The sequence below is a fragment of the Equus caballus genome, chromosome 11, assembly GCF_041296265.1.
Source record: "Equus caballus isolate H_3958 breed thoroughbred chromosome 11, TB-T2T, whole genome shotgun sequence".
NCBI lineage: Eukaryota > Metazoa > Chordata > Mammalia > Perissodactyla > Equidae > Equus > Equus caballus.
In genome coordinates this window covers 31032970-31051498 of record NC_091694.1, presented here as the reverse complement: position 1 = coordinate 31051498, position 18529 = coordinate 31032970, and the positions used below count along the sequence as shown (strand labels likewise).

General features: G+C 38.7%; 1 protein-coding gene across 5 annotated transcripts in view; it reads right to left on the bottom strand.

Annotated features, from left to right (window-relative positions):
• Positions 1-18529, bottom strand: part of ANKFN1 (ankyrin repeat and fibronectin type III domain containing 1) — a 371662-nt gene that overhangs the window by 57679 nt on the left and 295454 nt on the right. For all 5 annotated transcript variants that reach the window (XM_070226368.1, XM_070226369.1, XM_070226373.1 and 2 more), the window contains exons 9-13: positions 17617-17707; positions 11900-12007; positions 4107-4206; positions 3654-3786; positions 3068-3184 (exon numbers count right to left, since the gene is read on the bottom strand). In XM_070226368.1, coding sequence (XP_070082469.1) covers positions 3068-3184; positions 3654-3786; positions 4107-4206; positions 11900-12007; positions 17617-17707 — 549 coding nt within the window. The remainder of the gene's footprint in view (positions 1-3067; positions 3185-3653; positions 3787-4106; positions 4207-11899; positions 12008-17616; positions 17708-18529) is intronic.

Sequence of the window (18529 nt, the reverse complement as noted above, 5' to 3'; positions counted from 1 at the left end):
AATGACCTCAGAAGTGGGCTGATGCACTATGAAAAGTGGTGGGGTGAATACATTGGGGGGCCAAGGAAATCCAAGAGTCACTGCAACTGGAGTAGTTGAGTAGGGCACACTGACCATCATATCTTCCCTCTAGCACCTCAACATCTAACTGCACTGGCTTGTGATAACCTGATTCTTCTCATGGTACTGACATCAGAGGAAAGTGTTCTAGGAAGCCTCCAATAAACATACAATAAAGAAGCCTACTTGAGATTCTAAGGTTATTCAGTTTGTGATCCAAGCATGTCTGGACTGAATGGTGGGCTAATGGGAGAGTTCACTAGGGAGTCTGAGTGTCCTGGGCAAGAACTTCACTAAGGGACCAAGGAGCCTCCTGGGAATGAACTTTATCCTACAGAAAGAGCAGGTTGAGGTACAGCAGCTTGGTCCAACTCAAGGTGGTCAGTGAGGAAGAGGTGCTTTGAATTCAGTACAGTCATCATGGCCCGGCTCTAAGAACTCCTCCTCGAGTTGAAGGAGAAGATTCTGCAATTAAGTGTAAGGTGAAATTATTTCCTTTGCCTTGAAGAAGCTTTTTAGTTTGATGTCTCATTTATTTTTCCTTTCGTTTCCCTTGCCTGAAGAGACGTATTCAAAAAGATGCTGCTAAGACGGATGCCAAAGACCATTCTGCGTATGTTTTCTTCTACGAGTTTTATGGTTTCAGGTCTTACAGTCAAGTCTTTAATCCATTTTGAGTTAATTTTTGTTTTTGGTGTAAGATAATGGTCTACTTTTATTCTTTTGCATGTGGTTGTCTAGTTTTCCCAGAAGCATTTGTTGAAAAGATTTTTCTTTCTCCATTGTATGTTCTTGGCTCCTTTGTCGAAAATTAGCTGCCCACAGATATGTGAATTTATTTGACAAAGTGAAAAGACAACATACAAATTGGGAGAACATATTTTCAAATCACATGCCCAATAAGAAAGTAATATCCAAAATATATTAAGAACTCATACAACTCAAAAACAAAAAAACAAACAACCTGATTGAAAAATGGGCAGAGGATCTGAACAGATATTTTCCAAAGAAGTCATACGAATGGCCAGTAGACAGAGGAAATGATGTTCAACATCACTGATTATTAGGGAAATGCAAATCAAAACTACAATGAGATATCACCTCACACCCATCAGAATGGCTATTATTAAAAAGATAAAAAATAACAAGTGTTGGAGAGGACATGGCGAAAAGGGAACCCTTGTACAGTGCTGGTGGGAATGTAAACTGGTGCAGCCACTATGGAAAACAATATGAAGATTCCTCAAAAAATTAAAAATAGAAATACAATGTGATTTAGCTATTTCACTTTTGGGTAGCTATCCAAAGCACATGAAAACACTAAATTGAAAAGATATATGCACCCCTATGCTTGTTGCAACATTATTCACAATAGCCAAGACTTGGAAGCAACTTAAGTGCCAATCAACAAATGAATGGATGAAGAAGATGTGGTACATATATATATATATGTATATATACACACACATGCACACACAGTGGAATACCACTCAGCCATAAAAAATGAAATCTTGCCATTTACAACAATGTGGGTGGACCTTGATGGTATTATGCTAAGCAAAATAAAGCAGACGGAAAAGACAATTACCATATAACTTCACTCATGTGGAAGATAAACAAACAGACAAACACATAGATATGGAGAACAGATTGGTGGTTACCAGAGGGGAAGGGTTGAGGGGAGGGTGAAAGGGGTATAGGGGCACATGTGTACAGTAATGGATGGGAACTAGACTTGGTGGTGAACACAATGCAGTCTATACAGAAGCTGAAATATAATGATGTGCACCTGAAATTTATACAATGTTATAAATCAACGTTACCGCAATAAAATCAATAAAAATCAATGTTACCTCAATAAAAGAAAAGAAGAGTAGGTTGAAATGGAGAGTGCTATTTGCTAAAATCTCTGAGGCCATTGAGGACACAAGACAGTAAACCGCCTAGGCAATGGAGTATAGCACAGACGGGCTAAGAGTTACCTTTCAGAATTAATTATAATAGTGACACAATAATTATTATTATTGCAGGGAGTCGAATTATTATTATTGCATGGGTCAAGAAATGAAGGTCCTGTAATTGCAAGTAGAGGTGGAGCTGTAGAAATACTTTTTGTTATTATGACCCTATTTTTATGCCTTGGCTGGTATCGCCTGGGCAAATGCAGCTTACCTAGATTCCTATTATGTATATTTCTGGAGTTGATGTAACTGACAGCTTTGTAGGTAGATACCCATCACTGAGAAAGGCTCAGTGATTTCTTAAAGACCACAATTACGTGTAGCAGATGTTTTTCTGTGCTAAGAACCACAAATTCAGGTAATATCAGAAAACAATGAAAGGAAAACCAAGAAGAGCTTGGTTAGAATTCAACATCATTTCTAGGAGGGGCTCTGTAACCTACAAAGATTTTTGCTGGGTGTGGGGATTTGATCCAATTGGTTAATAGTACGGAAGGATGAATAAATTTAGGATTAAAGGTAAGCTTTTAAGAGGTATTTTTGTTTTGTTGTTTAAGTAAGCAAAAATGTATGCAAATGTCTGTGCTTTACCAAAAGCATCAAGTCAAAAAACTTCAGAATATCTGCTGGTCTCTTTCTCCAACTCCATTCATAGATACACAGGATGCCAGAGCAGCAAGGGTTCTTCAAGTGATCTAGTCAAACTCCTCTTATTTTGCAAGTGATGAAACTGAGGCCCAGAAAGGAGAAATGAGTTGACTGATTAATATCAAATCTAGAACTCAAGTCTCCTTAGTCCTTATTTAGGGGGTCACTGCTAGACTCTTGAAGAGAGACCCCTGGTTCTCTTCTAATAGACTGCCAAAGGCACTGGTTCCCTACATAAGCAAGTGTGCAGCTCAAACTGTCCAAGAAGTCTTTATATGCCTAGGGATATGAAAGAGGAAGGAGCCCACCCTTTTCCTTTCCAGGTGGGATTGATAACTGAGCTGACCAAATTTTTCTAAAACTTCTTTGGAGGTCTGAATTGAAACCTGGCCTCTCACCTGTAGCTGGGCTGTTGCTGCAAGCATCTTCTGCCGAGTTTGCAGTACTGTGGATGAGGACATGGAGATAGGTACAGTTTGCCTCAACCACCTTATATCTTCCCACATACAAGACAGCTGCAAAAGAAGTCACGAGGTCATGTCATCGTCCAAGCCAGTACATGATTTAGGTTGTGGCATCAAAGCAAAGGAGGGAGAAGGAAACCTGACCCCTGATGTTTGTTCTCCAGTCCATTTTCAGATACACGCGAAACAACTTTTTGATCTCTGGCCAATTGGAAAAAGATCTGAATGTTAATGAAACAGTCAGATCCACATTTTAGTCTTTGCCAAATGATCCCATAACTCAGAATAGTGGAGACACGATCTGACAGAATGCAAGCTTCTTTGCTTTGAAATGTAGTGTAGATGCTACTTTGGCATTTTGTATGACATAGGGCATATCAGAGCCGAAAGAGATCTTTGAGATAATTTACTTCCACCCCAATACTTTGATCACTGGGGACCCCTCTACTAAGGTTTCAGAGATTTATGTGCAGTAACATTGGTGCAAAGTGGGGAAAAATAAAATCAGAACTCAGTATACCTTCGTGAACCATAGAAAATCTTGTGTAATGGAACTGGTGTGAGAGTCATCTATTTCAACAATCGGTATTTGATCTTCATTGGTGACTAGCATATTGTCTTTGTAATAAAATATAACAGCTATGTAGAGTCCCCTAAAAAGAAAAAAGCAAAATAAAAATTGTCCTCAGCTGTCTCCTCTACCAAGCCTGAATCATGGGAAAAAATATGAAATATGTTTGGACATGATAAAAGATAATTTAAAATATACCTATGAGCATCTTCTTGCTGAGTATCACAAGTTCACTGGCTAGAACTCAGAGAAATTACGATGTTCTCTGAATTCTCAGGAGAAAAGTGAACTTCATATTCTTTTAATAACAAAAAAGAGATGTCTACCAAGTTTCCACTCATAACCAAAACCAGCTGGTTCCTAAGAAGTGAAGACTTCCTGGAAAAACTACACAGGACCCACCGTTTTAAAGTCTTCACAAACTTGTTTGAGGAATGGAATAGGTGTTTCAGACTCCTTGAGACTGACTGCTTGCGGCCCGTGGTTTGTAATTTTGAACTTTCTGGAACATAGGAAAAAATACAGTGTGAATTCCATTGGCAGAACAGCAGTACCGGTACCTTCTTCCCACCTTCCTCCCTTCCTGTCTCTTGCCTCCTCAGTATCACTTATCCTCAGTTTCCTGTAGGGATTCAGCTCATTCATTCCTACAAGAAGCTTTTCTATCTTGAGATGCCAGTAGTTAACTCAATTAATGAACAGCTCCTCAAAAATGCTGGAGATGAATGAGATTTATAACTCCTGGGGAAACCACTTCGGTGTTTTGTGTGTACTCTCCATATGAGTGATTTAGTATAAGGTGGGATTAAAATAATGGAATCAAGGGACCGGCCCCATGGGAGAGTGGTTAAAGTTTCTCACACTTGGCTTCAGTGGCCTGGGTTCGCTGGTTCGTATCCCAGGTGCTGACCTACTCCACTTATCAGCCATCTGTGGAGGCATCCTGCCTACAAAGTGGAGGAAGATTGGCATGATGTTAGCTCAGGGTTAATCTTCCTTAAGCAAAAAAAAAAAAAAGGATTGGCAATAGGTGTTAGCTCAGGGCAAATCTTCCTCAAAAAAAAAAAAAAAAAGAATCAACTCTTTTGCCCTCCTCCTCTCTCCCCCCATTGCCTTTTAATATTCATACACTTCTCAATGCTGGCAAAGCATTTCTTGTAAGTCTATATATTCCATTAAGATTTTTTCATTATAAAATTAATATAGGCACATTACAGAAAGTCTGAAGAATAGAAAAAACAACAAAATCCCACCCATATCATCCTGTCACTTTAGTACAACCACTGCTACCATTCTGGGGCAGTTTTTTTCCAGTGTATATGTTCACTTAAAAAAATAATTGTAGTCATAGGTATAATTATCATCCTCAGATAAGACAGAGAGGTTAAGTAGATTGTCCAAGATAAAAAAAACCAGTACCCAGAAAAACTGAGACATTCATTCACTGAATAAATATTTATTGGGACACTACTATGTGCAAGGTTCTGTGGCAACAGTGGTGAGCAAATCATCCATTGCTTCTGTTCAGCTTTTCCATTTACAACATGGAGATCTCACTGATAAAAGTGGTAGACTTCCTATAACAGTCTTTGGAAACAGTGCTCCATGGAGATGAACTACATGATCACTGATTTCAATTCTCGTCTTAAACGTAATGAAGGGAAGCTGAGGTTGTTGGGGTCATCACTAAACTCCTGACAGACATGTCACTGAAGATGAGAACATGGTCCATATCACTGCTGTTAGGCATGGAAACCTGGACCATGGTCCGTGGCTGAGGCCCAGTGTGGCTCTGCCTAGGAACCTATAGGAGCAGTAGCGAATGAGCTGACTGACGCAAGCATTCATGCCAGCTTCAAGCTTGTGCTGGTAATGGTTATTCCTGGCAGAACAAAGCAAAAGGAGTTTTTTCTGACTTGACCATGAATTTGGCTGGTCATATGCTGCTCAAAAACGATGCTGCTAGGACTTCTGGTTAAAGGCACCATATTGAACATATTCATTACATACCACTATCTCCCAACACCTCACTAAAAGCAGAGTAAAGAGATTAAAATTAAAAAGGAAACAACATAAATCTATAAAGACAAAGAGATGGGAAAGGAAACAAAAGCAAGTGAATTTTGGTAGCTGGAAAGCAGATGGACAGATGGATTTAGCAGACTTGAGAAAGATGAATCCTAAGCCAGCAGTGGAGAAAGCTGAGAAGTAACCTGACTCACCCCATGAGAACCATATACTGCTGGGAGTAGGGGGTGAATGTGGAGCTAAAATCGGGGATTTGTTGAAGTCTGTTTAAAAAGCAGTTAGAATTATAGATATCCTTCCGTATCCTGCGTAGGTGGACAACTACCTCTTCCCCACTCTAGAAGAAAGCTAGTGGCTTATTCTATGAAAAGCATAAAAACAGAGGTCTCTAAAGTGGTAGACACGGGGTACAGTTAAAAATGGGGGAGAGGGGGTAGTATGTACTCCAAGCAGGTGGATTAAATGAAAGTTTCCATACAGAGTATTTCCCCATTGGGCTCTCAGAACAGTGGTACTTAAACTTGTACCCTCCAGGAAGGACGCTAGAAGAAACTTCCTTGGAGACTAGCCTAAGAGAATACACCTAAAGATTCTGATGTTGGCTTCACTGCTTTCCTAAAGATAAGGCAGGGCAGATCACCTTACAGGGAAACCTATAAATAAAGAGCCCTATCCATGTGCTCAGAGCTTCCCAACGGCTATTGAGTTCCCTTCTCTTAAACAGAGCAAACATCCAGGGATCACCAGGCAGTTGCAAAAAGCATGTAACAGGAAAGACAGAAGCCAAAAACAAAGAATCAAAAAGAGCTATTTAGGGGAGAGATTATGCTGAGAAAAGAAAATATAAAATGAAACAAAGCCTATCATTACTAGCCTGAAAGATAAGAAAAGACGTTGCTCCTTGTAAAAGGATAGGAGTCTGTAAGAGAAAGATTCAGAGAACAAAAGAGAGCACTGGAAACTAAAAATATGTTATCAAAGTCTGAAAAACCCAATAGAAGCCCTAGAAAATAAAGTTAGAGCAATCTCTGAGAAAGTGGAACAAAAGGACATGGAAATGGAAAGTAGGAGAGAGGAAAAAGAGAAAAATCAAGGACTGGTCTACGAGGGTTAACAGTTGAATAAGAGTTCTCACAGGAGAGAGCAGAGGAAAGAAGGGGAAGAAACAATTAATGAAATAATTTAAGAAAATATCCCATAATTGAATGGTATATGTTTCCATATTCAGAGGACTTGCCAAGTGTGCAGCACAACAGACAAAAATAGAGCCACACAAAGGCACATACATAACAGTGAAATTTTAGAATACTGAAGTTACTAAAAACAAAATGAAAGCCTCCAGAGTAGAAAAAACATAGGTTTCATATAAGACTTCTAGAATCAGAATGGCATCAGACATCTCAGCACTGAAAGCTAGAAGACAATGAAGCAACACGTTTAAAATCTGAAGGAAAATGATTTCAACTGAAAATTCTATACTTCTTCAAACCCTTAAATAAGTGTTAAGTAGAATAAATACATCTTTAGACATTGAATGTATCCAAAAATTAACTCCCAAGTATCCTCTCAGAAAGGTACTAGAGGAAAGGCTTTGCTAAAATGAGAGACTAACTCAACAAAAAGGAAGACATGAGATACAAAAAGAAGAAATCCAATATTGGAGAGTGGCAAGAAGATGCCTCAATATGGTGGTGAAAGGATATCCTAGGGCGACAGCTGTGCACCAGACACAGAGGCAGCCAGTAACCAGTGTAGACTGGAGCAGGTCAGAGGACTCCATGAGTGGATTCTTTGGGAGGATTCAATTGAAACAATACTAAATTATGCGATTGTATTGAGAGGAAATTGGAGAATAGCTTGGAGATTAATTAGTTTTAACCATATAGAAAATCAGAAAACACACAATAAAAGATGATTATTAACTATAGGGAGAACAAAAAGTTATCCAGGAAAGGAAAATGATCATTACAATGTAAACAAAAAATATCGATCTTGCTAAAATTATAAGTGTTTTAGGAGGATGAGGGTATAGGAATTGCATGTGCATGTAAGAGGGTGGAGGGGTGAAAAAGAGAGAAATCATCATCTTCCTTAGTGAGATAATGGCTACAATTGAAAAAAATCAAGAATTAGCAGTATAAACATGTTTATTTAGAGATATGGGGAAAATATCAAAAGAATTGGTTAAAAGAATTGAGCCTTTGGGGAGTAAAAAATGAAAGATGTGGCAAATTGCTTTTTTTTTTAATAAAGTTCTTTTAAGTGTTTTGCTAATATTAAGTCATTCAATCCTTAAACAATGGCTGACAGGTATATGTAATTCTTATCTGCATTTTACAAATGAGTAAAGTGATACGGAGAGGTTAGGAAACTTGCTTAAGGTCACACAGGTAGTAAATGTCTACCCTGGATTTGAACCCAGGTAGCCTGACTTCAGAGTATAGCCACATGTAATGTAAATAAAAATGAAGATTAAACTAAAAGAATAAAAAATAAAGGGCTGGCCCAGTGGCGCAGCGGTTAAGTTCACACATTCTGCTTTGGAAGCCTGGGGTTTGCTGGTTTGGATCCCTGGTGTGGACCTATGCACTGCTTGTTAAGTCATGCTGTGGCAGCATCCCACATAAAACAGAGGAAGATGGGCACGGATGTTAGTTTAGGGCCAGACTTCCTCAGCAAAAAGAGGAGGATTGGTAGCAGATGTTAGCTCAGGGCTAATTTTCCTCAAAAAAAAAAAAAAAAAGAAAAGAAAAGAGAAAAAAATAATAAAAAGAGAAAAAATAAAATGCTACCACCAGTAGTGAAAGGGGCCCAGGCAAATGTTAAATACCCCAGGTCTCCTATATTCTGGGCACATGGTAGAATTGCACTGCTTGGAGCCTTTATGGTTGCATGAAGCCATGTGACCAGTTTTGGCCAATGAGCATAAGTGATATACATAAAGTGACATAAGTGAGGATAAGTGACATACGTAAAGTCTTGCCCATATGAGACCTTCAAGAGTTTGTTTTCTCTCTGCCATGGGTGCTAGCAAATATTTCTAGAAAGAGGATGATGACAACACAGAAGGACAGCTCTCAGCTGACCAGTGGTAGACCGATAGCACGTAGGAGAAATAAATATTTTGGTTACTGCAGCATGATACAGCCCATCTTGACTAATACAAGGTCTAAACTCACTTTTCTGCTAAGAACCACCATGGCTTCTGTTCTGTCTCTGCTTAGTTTGGGCTCTGGAGCAGTAGGTCTTGGTTTTCTGGACCCTGAATGCAGTAGGTCTTTAGCTTTTAAGTGCTTTGAGCATAGGGAGTTTATTTTATTTATACTAATATGTCTCGCACCTGACACATAGTAGACATTGTTTCAATTAATATTTGCTAGTTGAAAATTTGGATGATAACTGAAATTCACTCTTGTAGGGTTACTGCTATGGGGATCACAGTTGGCTTCTTTATAATTCATTATGTATGTCAGAGCATTAATCTTGTGAACAATAAAGGCTGCTTAGCATCTCCATTGAATTTCCATCTCAGTACTGAACTTGTAAATTAGCTGTGGCCAGTACCTTAGCCAAAATACAGAAATTAATGTGGGTTTCGGTACCTCCCATGCAGGGCTTTGGTAGGAGAAGGGATTTTTTTGTTTTGTTTTATTACTGTTGCATTTGGAATATCCTGTGAATTTATTGAGTACTCCAGCCTCATTACTATGGAGTCGATTATACTTTAATTCTAGGACATCAGTAAAGTGCTGAGGATGGAGAGTACCCCATTCTTCATCTGGAAGAACAATGGAAGAAAAATAAGCTAGAGTTTGTGAAGAGCCAACACTGTGCCGCGTGAGTTTAATGCATTATCTAATTTAATCCTCATAATGATCCTGAAAGATAGATACTATTATGCTGATTTTTTTCTAATGGGGAAGCTATGGCTCAGAGATTAAATGCTTTTCTCAAGGGCACACAGTAAGTAGTAAAACTGGGATTTGAAATAATTATTTTTCTAATTATAAAATTTTAAAAGTTCATATCTCCAATAAACCACATAGTATCTCAATGTAGTTGAGTATTTTAAATAATAATTTTGTAGTTTTCTTTATGCAATACCTAATTTTCCTTTTAGACTTAGAGCAATTTGTGTTAAATTATCTTAGAATCATTCCCTTTTTGTGTGAGGTCATTTCTTTTATCCTGGCATATTAAAGGTCAGCATTTCCCAAAGTTTGTGCCTTAGAACACTAATTATGTGAAAAATGTTTTACAGTGGCCAAATAAGTTTGGAAAATGCTTAACCAAATTCAAAATGTCTCTTTATTAGAGTCTTTAATATTTTAATGTCCATTTTACATTTCTAAAAGAGGAATATATAATGTAAAATTTTCCAAACTTACTTGACCCTTTTTCAGTTGAGCATCTTATAGAATCACTGCTTTTTGGAACACAGTTTGGGTACTGTTTAAGTGTCCAGAGTATATTTCAATATAGAATGTATTCTTCCTTTTTGGGAAGTTCTACCTTTTGCCTTACTTAAATCTTTCCTGATATTGTGTTTACATTCCTGTGAGGGAAAAGCATGTACATGATACAAGTTGAATAGAAACCATAGAAATAATTGGTCTGTCTAGACAATCATTTCTTGATTATTGGATGGTAATCCAATAGTAATGGGGAAAGAATCTAAATCCTAAGATAATATCAAAAATAATCCCTTATTCTCATGAGTAGTTTTAGCTTTCCCCCTTCAATAAAGACCAAACACAAAGTGGCTTATGAATCGCAAAGAATCATCTATCCAATTGCTTTATTACCTTTGCCTGCCATACAGGAACCAATGGGCAGGAGAATGATGGAAAGGCAGAAGATGAGAAAGGAGCCTAGATAATGCCTGACTTGGTTAAATGGGCCCTAGATAACTGAGAACTGAGTGTACTTTGGTCAATGTGGAATGTTGAAGGCCCTGGTCTGAGTAAAGTTTTCCTAGAGATCTGGGGATGAAATCTCACTTGAGTTTCCTTCTCAAGCTTCTTCCATGTATATTTACATCTCCTAATGAACCACTCATTAGAACATTACTTTTTTTTTGCAAACCCTTGTCCTCATTCCTAGCTATAGCCAACATTTCTGAAGGGCTCTGTTGTCATAGCTGTATAGTAATAGGGAATAACTTTTTGCTAATGCTAAATATGATTGATTTCTTTAGCATCTCTTAGTTTCAACCATAGATTTCTTACCTAACTGGTCAAGCAGTGCCCTGAATCTAGAGAGTGCAATGCAGTTGGAGATCTGACGGATGAAGGAGCATGGAAAATGAAAACTTTACGGAGGCTTTAATTCTCCAAATAAAACTAAGTGCCTGTTCCACGAATCATTACACAGATCAGAAACCTGACCCTGTCTCATTTGAACAGCCCAAGTAGAAGAGAAACTTTTAAAAGCTTTTCAGAGATTTTTTGGATGTAGTTGGCTAGGTCTAGAGAAAGTATGCTCTGCTTTCTCCTGAGCAGTAGTACAGGGGAAGATTAAAGTCCATTGCCCATTCCTGATGTAAAGGTGGGAGAAAAAAAATGAGGTGTGGCAGGAAGACTGGACTTGGAGACAGAAAACCTAGGCTGGTATCTTGATTCTGACTTTTCCTGGTATTTGAGACCTTGGTCAAGTCACCTAGCCTCAGTGATAGTTGCCAAAATGAGGATGAAAAAGAGATATTGGGTGTGAAATTGCATGTAAACTTTATTGTAAATGTACACAAAGGTTAATATTATTGTTGCTGTTATAATTGGTGGAGCTTCCTTAGGGACGATCCTGAAATTTTCCTTGGAGGTGAAAAGTTTGAGGGTGAATATCCCAAAGACCCAGTGCCCTGAGGAGTGTGTGAAGGGACAATTCAAAGGGAAGGCAACCAGTGGCAGCTGCTGTTTTTCTTGTGCTTGTTTTCAAACTCTTCATATGGAGAGAGGGTGAGAGAGAAAGAGAGGAAGGGAAGGAAGGAGAGGAAAATCTCTTCTGAAGGGTTAAAGCAAGATAGTGCTGTAAAGTGATTCCAGATGTACAAATATTAATATCTCCCTCTCCCTGATGAATGAGAAGGTATGACCCAGTTAGGAAACTGCTAAAATAACCGGCGCCACTGAGACCTCAGTTGATGGCCGAGCGCAGATTTTTATCCTTACCCCGGCAACTATAATGCTGACGAAGGGCTCGGACCTGCTGCAGCAGACCCTCCAAAACTTCACTCTGCCCCTTGTGTCTGGGCTCTCTGTCGTCATAGTCTTTCCAGTCTGTTGAACAAAAGAAACAAACAGGGAAAGTTTAAAGCAGAGGAGTCCTCTTCCCTACCCTGCCTCAGTTTTGCTCATACTACCCACAGACTCTGTGGATAAGTACCCAGCACTTGCACTGCTAGCAGGCAATGCCAAGGGTTTGGAAGCTGCCATTGTTCAAGGCTCTGTGCAAAATATTAATTGTGGTTGATTTGTTGTGTTGGGCAGTTTTAGGGAAGAGAAAATGGCAATTGGAAGCCAAAAGAAAATAGAGAATTTGGGAGTCCAGTTTCCTCTTCCCCAGCTCCTTACCCACCTTTTCAGCATCCTGTGTCCTAATCAGTTCCCCTTCCGCTTCTACACTCAGCACCCCAATTCTCAGCTGGATTTCCACAGTAGGAAAGAAACGGGTGGGAATGTGCAGACTAGATGAAATCCACAGTCCCAATGCTTTTATTGTAGGTTTCACACTTTTGGCCAAATTGACATTTCTTTCCAAGGAAAGAGCCCATGTCAGATGCCAAGAAATGGAAATCTACATTTCGCTCTAATGAATGTCTGCTTTGGTTAGCTGGCACAGCAACCCCTGCACATACTCTGAGCCACCAACCACCCTGTCTGCTCAGTCTCTAAATATACAGTATTAGCTTACATGGCAAATTTAAATTGCAATACCCACTGAGATTTTTCTCCCCCTTCTATTTTCATTCCATTTGGCTATAATGATATCAAGTGTAATAACCCGTATGGGACTAATGTCAAGATTGTAATTCTGCTGTCTCCAACTCTGGATTTTTTTTTCAGCAGGTCAGTCATTTCATAGTCCATCCCTTCTTCCCTCTATTTTCTTTCCCCCGGTTTTTCTTTCTGAACCTTTCAAAAGCAACAACTTAAAGTGCTCCTTGGTTGAGATGCTTTCTCTAAAAATGCTACTCATTTTTTCTTAGAAAAGTCAGTTGGTTCATGAGTATATCTGAGGCTTAAATTCTAGTTGAATGAGTTTCAAATTCCCTCCCTCCAGATTTATTTTAAAATATGGAGTCTCCCTTGTTTAGAAACTTAAGCAGATGCCATGACAGTTAAAGTTAGGTAAAAGCATTCCGCATTGGTCCATCCAAGGCCAAGTAGTACAGCACACTTAGAAAGAAAACAGGTTCTGGAGTCAGATAAACCTGGGTGTGAATCCTGGCTCTTCTGCTTCCTAGATAAGGCAAGTTATTTACACTGACAAGGTCACTACTCTGCAATATGAAAAAGGAACATAGAATCTACCTTGCAGGATTTTTGTGAGGGTTAAAGGAGAGGTATGTTAGGTATCCAGCACAACGTGACATGGCAGGCATTCTGTAAATAACTCAAAAAGAAGGGATTTCATTGATGGAAAGTTAACTCCCTGAGCAGTGAGTATGAAAACATCATTTCTTACCCTATCAGATGATTCCCTGTGAAGAAGGTGGCCTTGGAGATTTTCTGATCCTTCCTCCTTCCCACCCTCCCTCATGTACCCTTCTCTGTTTTACCTCTCAGAAGACTGAGGCTCAGCAATAACCATTCCAGTTCTATATTACTCAGCTTGTTGATGGCATAGCCAGGATTATAACATAGTCTCATGACCCTCCATATAGTGCTCATTTCCTTACATCCTGGACATGTTTTTGTTTTTTTTTCTTTTGGGAAGGAGGGTCAGAGCTTGGTTGGAGTCTGTGTGCTGTGGCTTTAGTTGTGGTCAACTCTGGAGACAGGGAATTGGCATAGCTACCTTCTGTAGACTCTGTTCCTTGTGGGCAGGAACTGTGACTTAATTTCTCTTTGCCTCAGGTTTCTTCTCTGTAAATTGAGTTTTTGAATCTCTTTTTAGATTATTTGAGGTTTCAAAGGAATAATGTAAGTACAGCACCATTCTGGGCACGTAGGAGACATTCATTAAATGTTGGTGAGACATTGTGACTAGAAGCATGATGGTGTTCAGGCACAATGGGCTAGCAAAGGTCTTTTACTGGGAAATTTGGAAATGTTTGAGGAAACAAACTCCAGGTGGCTCTTATAATATCTGTAGTGTCCCTGGTATCTGGGCACAGTGAAAATAAATGTTGCTTTCAGGGATTCCCAAAGGCCATGAGTTTTTTCTTGTAGTTGGATGAGTGCATCTGAAGTGCCCATGAAAACATGAGCAACATTGTTTGCTTGAGTAAAACTTCTGGTGGCTGAATTATTGTGTGGCCTTGAATATGCTAATACATTCTAATGAGTGTTAATACTGCCGTCAATGCAAGGGGAGATGAAATGGACCTGGCTCTTTCAGCTGAACCCTGTTACATCAGAGGCGGGCTTGAGCTGATGACTTTATGATACGTTAGAAAATTGCTAATGCTAAATTGCAGCCCAAGTGAGCACTGGACACGATGCCAAGGTTTTTGGAAAGAATGAGTTTTTCTCAGACATATTTGGAAGGTTCTGAGGACTACATAAAATAGGAGACTTTAGGGATGAGGGAGAAAATTGAAAATATATTAAGAAATCAGGAACCTGACAGGAATAAACTTAGTGTGGTAAGAAAAGAGCAGATTGTGCCACATAATACAGTTCACTGTTCTGGTAATGAGATACTTCAGTTGCAACACAATGCAGAGCTTACATTCACTGGTGATATCAGGACTTTCCTGATCGTAACTCAGACAAGCCCGTCTGGGTCCTTTTCTCTTATTATGTACCATACTATATAACATAAGTCTATAAAAACACATTAAGGCCTTTTGTAAAAATATAAAAAAAAGTTTTATAGCTTACTGGAACATATTACCAAATTTCCAATTACTCTGTCATGTTAGAATACGTTGTCTTCTAGTAAATATTTGAATACTGATATATGTTACATCACAATGTCATACTCTGTTTATAAATAGAACCAGAATGTTTTTATATTGTTCTTTCCAAGTGATATGGCATGTCTGAACCAACTATAATGACATGTTTGGATTTTAGTTCTTTGCCAGAAAGCTCTACTAATCAAATGTGCTGTTTTAGAAAACGTTGCCATTTGCTATGTTAATTACTAAGTAGTAAGTGACTCTTCCGAGTCCTGGACAACTGTTCTTGTCATTCTGGAGAGAGCTCTTCAAATGGGCTGTGAGGGTGGGGCTGGCCCCATGGCCGAGTGGTTAGGTTCGCGCGCTCCGCTGCAGGCGGCCCAGTGTTTCGTTGGTTCGAATCCTGGGCGCGGACATGGCACTGCTCGTCAGACCACGCTGAGGCAGCATCCCACATGCCACAACTAGAAGGACCCACAACGAAGAATATACAACCATGTACGGGGGCGGGGGGGAGGCTTTGGGGAGAAAAAGGAAACAAAATAAAATCTTTAAAAAAAAAATGGGCTGTGAGGGAGAGTGTCTGAATAGAATTTGAAGTTTATAGAGCGAGAACATCTGACATTTATAAGTGAATGCATTCATATACAGATCAGAATTTGCATGGAGTATGCGTTTGGAGTGGGTTTCCGCCTGTCCCACCTTCAGATCAACTGAGACTAGCATTTTTTTGCTTTTTTGTCCTTTTTATCCCTCCAACTCCGATAATCCATACTCTTTTCTTTTCTCTCCTGGAATGAGATTGGTTCCCTTAGTATCTTAATCTTGCAATATTCCCAGTTTATGTTTCTGATAAGTCTTTAATAAGAAAGATGTCCAAATAAGACTGGAATCACTAAATCATCAAATGCTATGGGACTCAGGAGCCTTAGAGATCTCTGGTATTGGTGGTCCAAGACTCTGTATGACCTGATTTAGCTATCTGTATCCACTAGAGGCGGTAGTCAGGAATGGTTGTTTAGCTTAGTCTGCTGGTCTGCCTGATAGCAGGGTATTAATTCCCATGGTAGGGTCTTGACCAGTTCAGGCTTGAATCCTGGTGCATACCGGAGTTGTGACCTTGGGCAAGGAAACATCCTCTCTGAATCCCAATTTCCTTATTAATAATGGAGGAAGACAGCATAGTGGTTAGGAACAAGGTCCCTAGGGTCTGGATCTGACTTCATTATTTGCTATCTTTGTGATGTTGGACTCTGTATGTATGTGCCTGTATGTTAATAGTTCTCTCATCAGGAAAATGGATCCAATAATAAAAATCACCTCAATAGGTCTGTAATGAAGATCAAATGAGTTAATCCATGTAAAGTTCTTAGATTAACACACGGCATAAAGTCAGTCTTATAAATGTTAGCTCTGATGTTGACAGTGATGCAGATGATAATGATGGTGTTGGTTATCCACAAGACGGGAACAATGACAATGACTCTTGTGAGCATTAAGTGAGACACTGAATGTGAAAACCCATAAGATACCACCTGATTCATGGTTAGTCCTGGGTAAAGGGTTGTCATAATACTTGAAAAATATACAAATATATGAAAAAGGAAACTAAAGAGACCATAATCTCATAACCCAAATATTCACTGTTAAATTTTGATAGTTACACACAGGCACATCTACCTAATTATAGTCAAACTCACAGTTTAAATGTTATAACTTACACCGTAAGAATTTCTTCAACACAATGAATGGGTTTTTAAAACATCATTTTTAGTGGTTGTGTCTTGTTCTATAGTATGGATATGTACATATACTTTATTTAACCATTAAGGTAATATTGGATATTTGTCCTCCCCACTACATGTGATATTTTACTCTATCAATATATTGCTGTAGTGCACATGTTTGTACATAATTGTTTGTCTGCATCTGTTTCCTTAGGTTAGATTCCTAGATGGATAATTATGGGGTAAAAAGAAATGAATGTTCTTATGGCAGTTGACATAATCTGGCAAATTGTGTTCCACAAAGCATGCAGCAGTTTGCACTCTCACAGGAAACATATGATAACATTTTTAACTATCATATTAGTGAAGATTTAAAAGAAATTAAAATACAATTGAGAGCAATAGGCTCATTATGCAGAAAAATCTATCATATGGTATGTCTGGAGATGTTTTTTCCAGTTAATTAAATTTTCTGGTTAATACAGAGTTACCAAATATACCAGGCATGAATTATTAATCTTCAAATAATTACAAGAGGCTTTTGCTGGTTTTTTTCAGCCACCACTACAAATATTATAGAATATATTCATGCCAGAGTGTAGCAGAGTGCCTGTTAGCAAGAAAGCTTTTCTTCTGACAGAATGTAAGTAAAGTTTGCTAGATTTCTGGTGAGGAAGGGGAGATGAGAGCCAAAATGGACTGTATGTACTCTGGGGCAGCCAGTCCCACTGTGTCACTTCATACATCCCCATGAAAGTCCTGTGAAAGGGTTCTGATTGGACCCATTCTACAGATGTTGAATTGAGACTCAATGAGTTAAGTAACTTTTGAAGGCCACACAGCTAATAAAAAGTATAATGGGTATCAAATTCAGTCTTGCTGGTTCCAAATTCCCTTTCCTTTCATTCCACTGGGTTGCCTCCCAGGGGAACCTTTCTGCAGAGGAATCATTCATTATGTGGTCCAGATGCTACCCTGAGGAGGTCTTGTTAGTCCTAAGCAGTGCAGAGAGGGAATAGCAATGGCATACTGAGGATGGAGTTGGAGTTGGAGCCTGTTGCCAGGCTTGAGACAGTTCACAGCCACCACCTACTAGAAGGAGAGGCACATGCTGGCGTCGTGGTCTGAGCAGGTCCCCATCCTTTCATGTTATAAGCCGAGACTTGGACAAAATACTGTTGGCCCTGCAAAGTATTGAAATAGAGAGAATAATGCATCGGGAATTTTAATCACTTTTACTCTAGAGGCAGATTCCTGTGTCTGATGAACTTGTTCATCCTTGGGAATGACCTACCCCACTATCCATACTTTAGCTTTCTAGCTTTTCTTGACTATTATGTTTACATATGATAATAAAAATATTTGGGCTGCCCTCTTAGTTTCTTTGTGCCTTCTTTTTTTTCAAAATTGGAATATCATAATTACTTTTCCTGATCCCCCCAAAACAATTATATACCAATTTTTAAAAGTCACAGTTCTATAAGGTTTGCCAAAAACAACAATTTCGCACTCTCACCTCTTTCTCCTTATTTTCCCCTCCCCAGAAGCAATCACCATCACCTTTTTTAGCTGATAAACTTGCTTATAAAATTAACAAGTTATAATGAACATCTTTTCAGATTAGTAATTAAAGACCTGCTTCATTCTTTTAGTGGCTGCACAGTATTTCACTGTGGGCAAATACTTTTTATTTATTTAACCAATCCCTCATTGGTGGACATTTATTTGACCAGTCTCTCATTGGTTGACATTTAGATTGTTTCCATACTTTATGCCACAATAAATAGTGCTGCAATAAATATTCTCCACTCAGCTATTCAAACATTTTTTTTATTAATTCTTTGATGTTATTTCAATTTTAAAACCATTATTAAAATAATGGCTTCTATTTAACGTCTTATGACATAAAGAATTAAATTGTTTTTGTTTGCCTATAATCTTTTAAAATGTTTTGTATGGTTTATATTTTTGCTTTGGGAAGATTTTTGTTTTCCAGTGAACCCAAA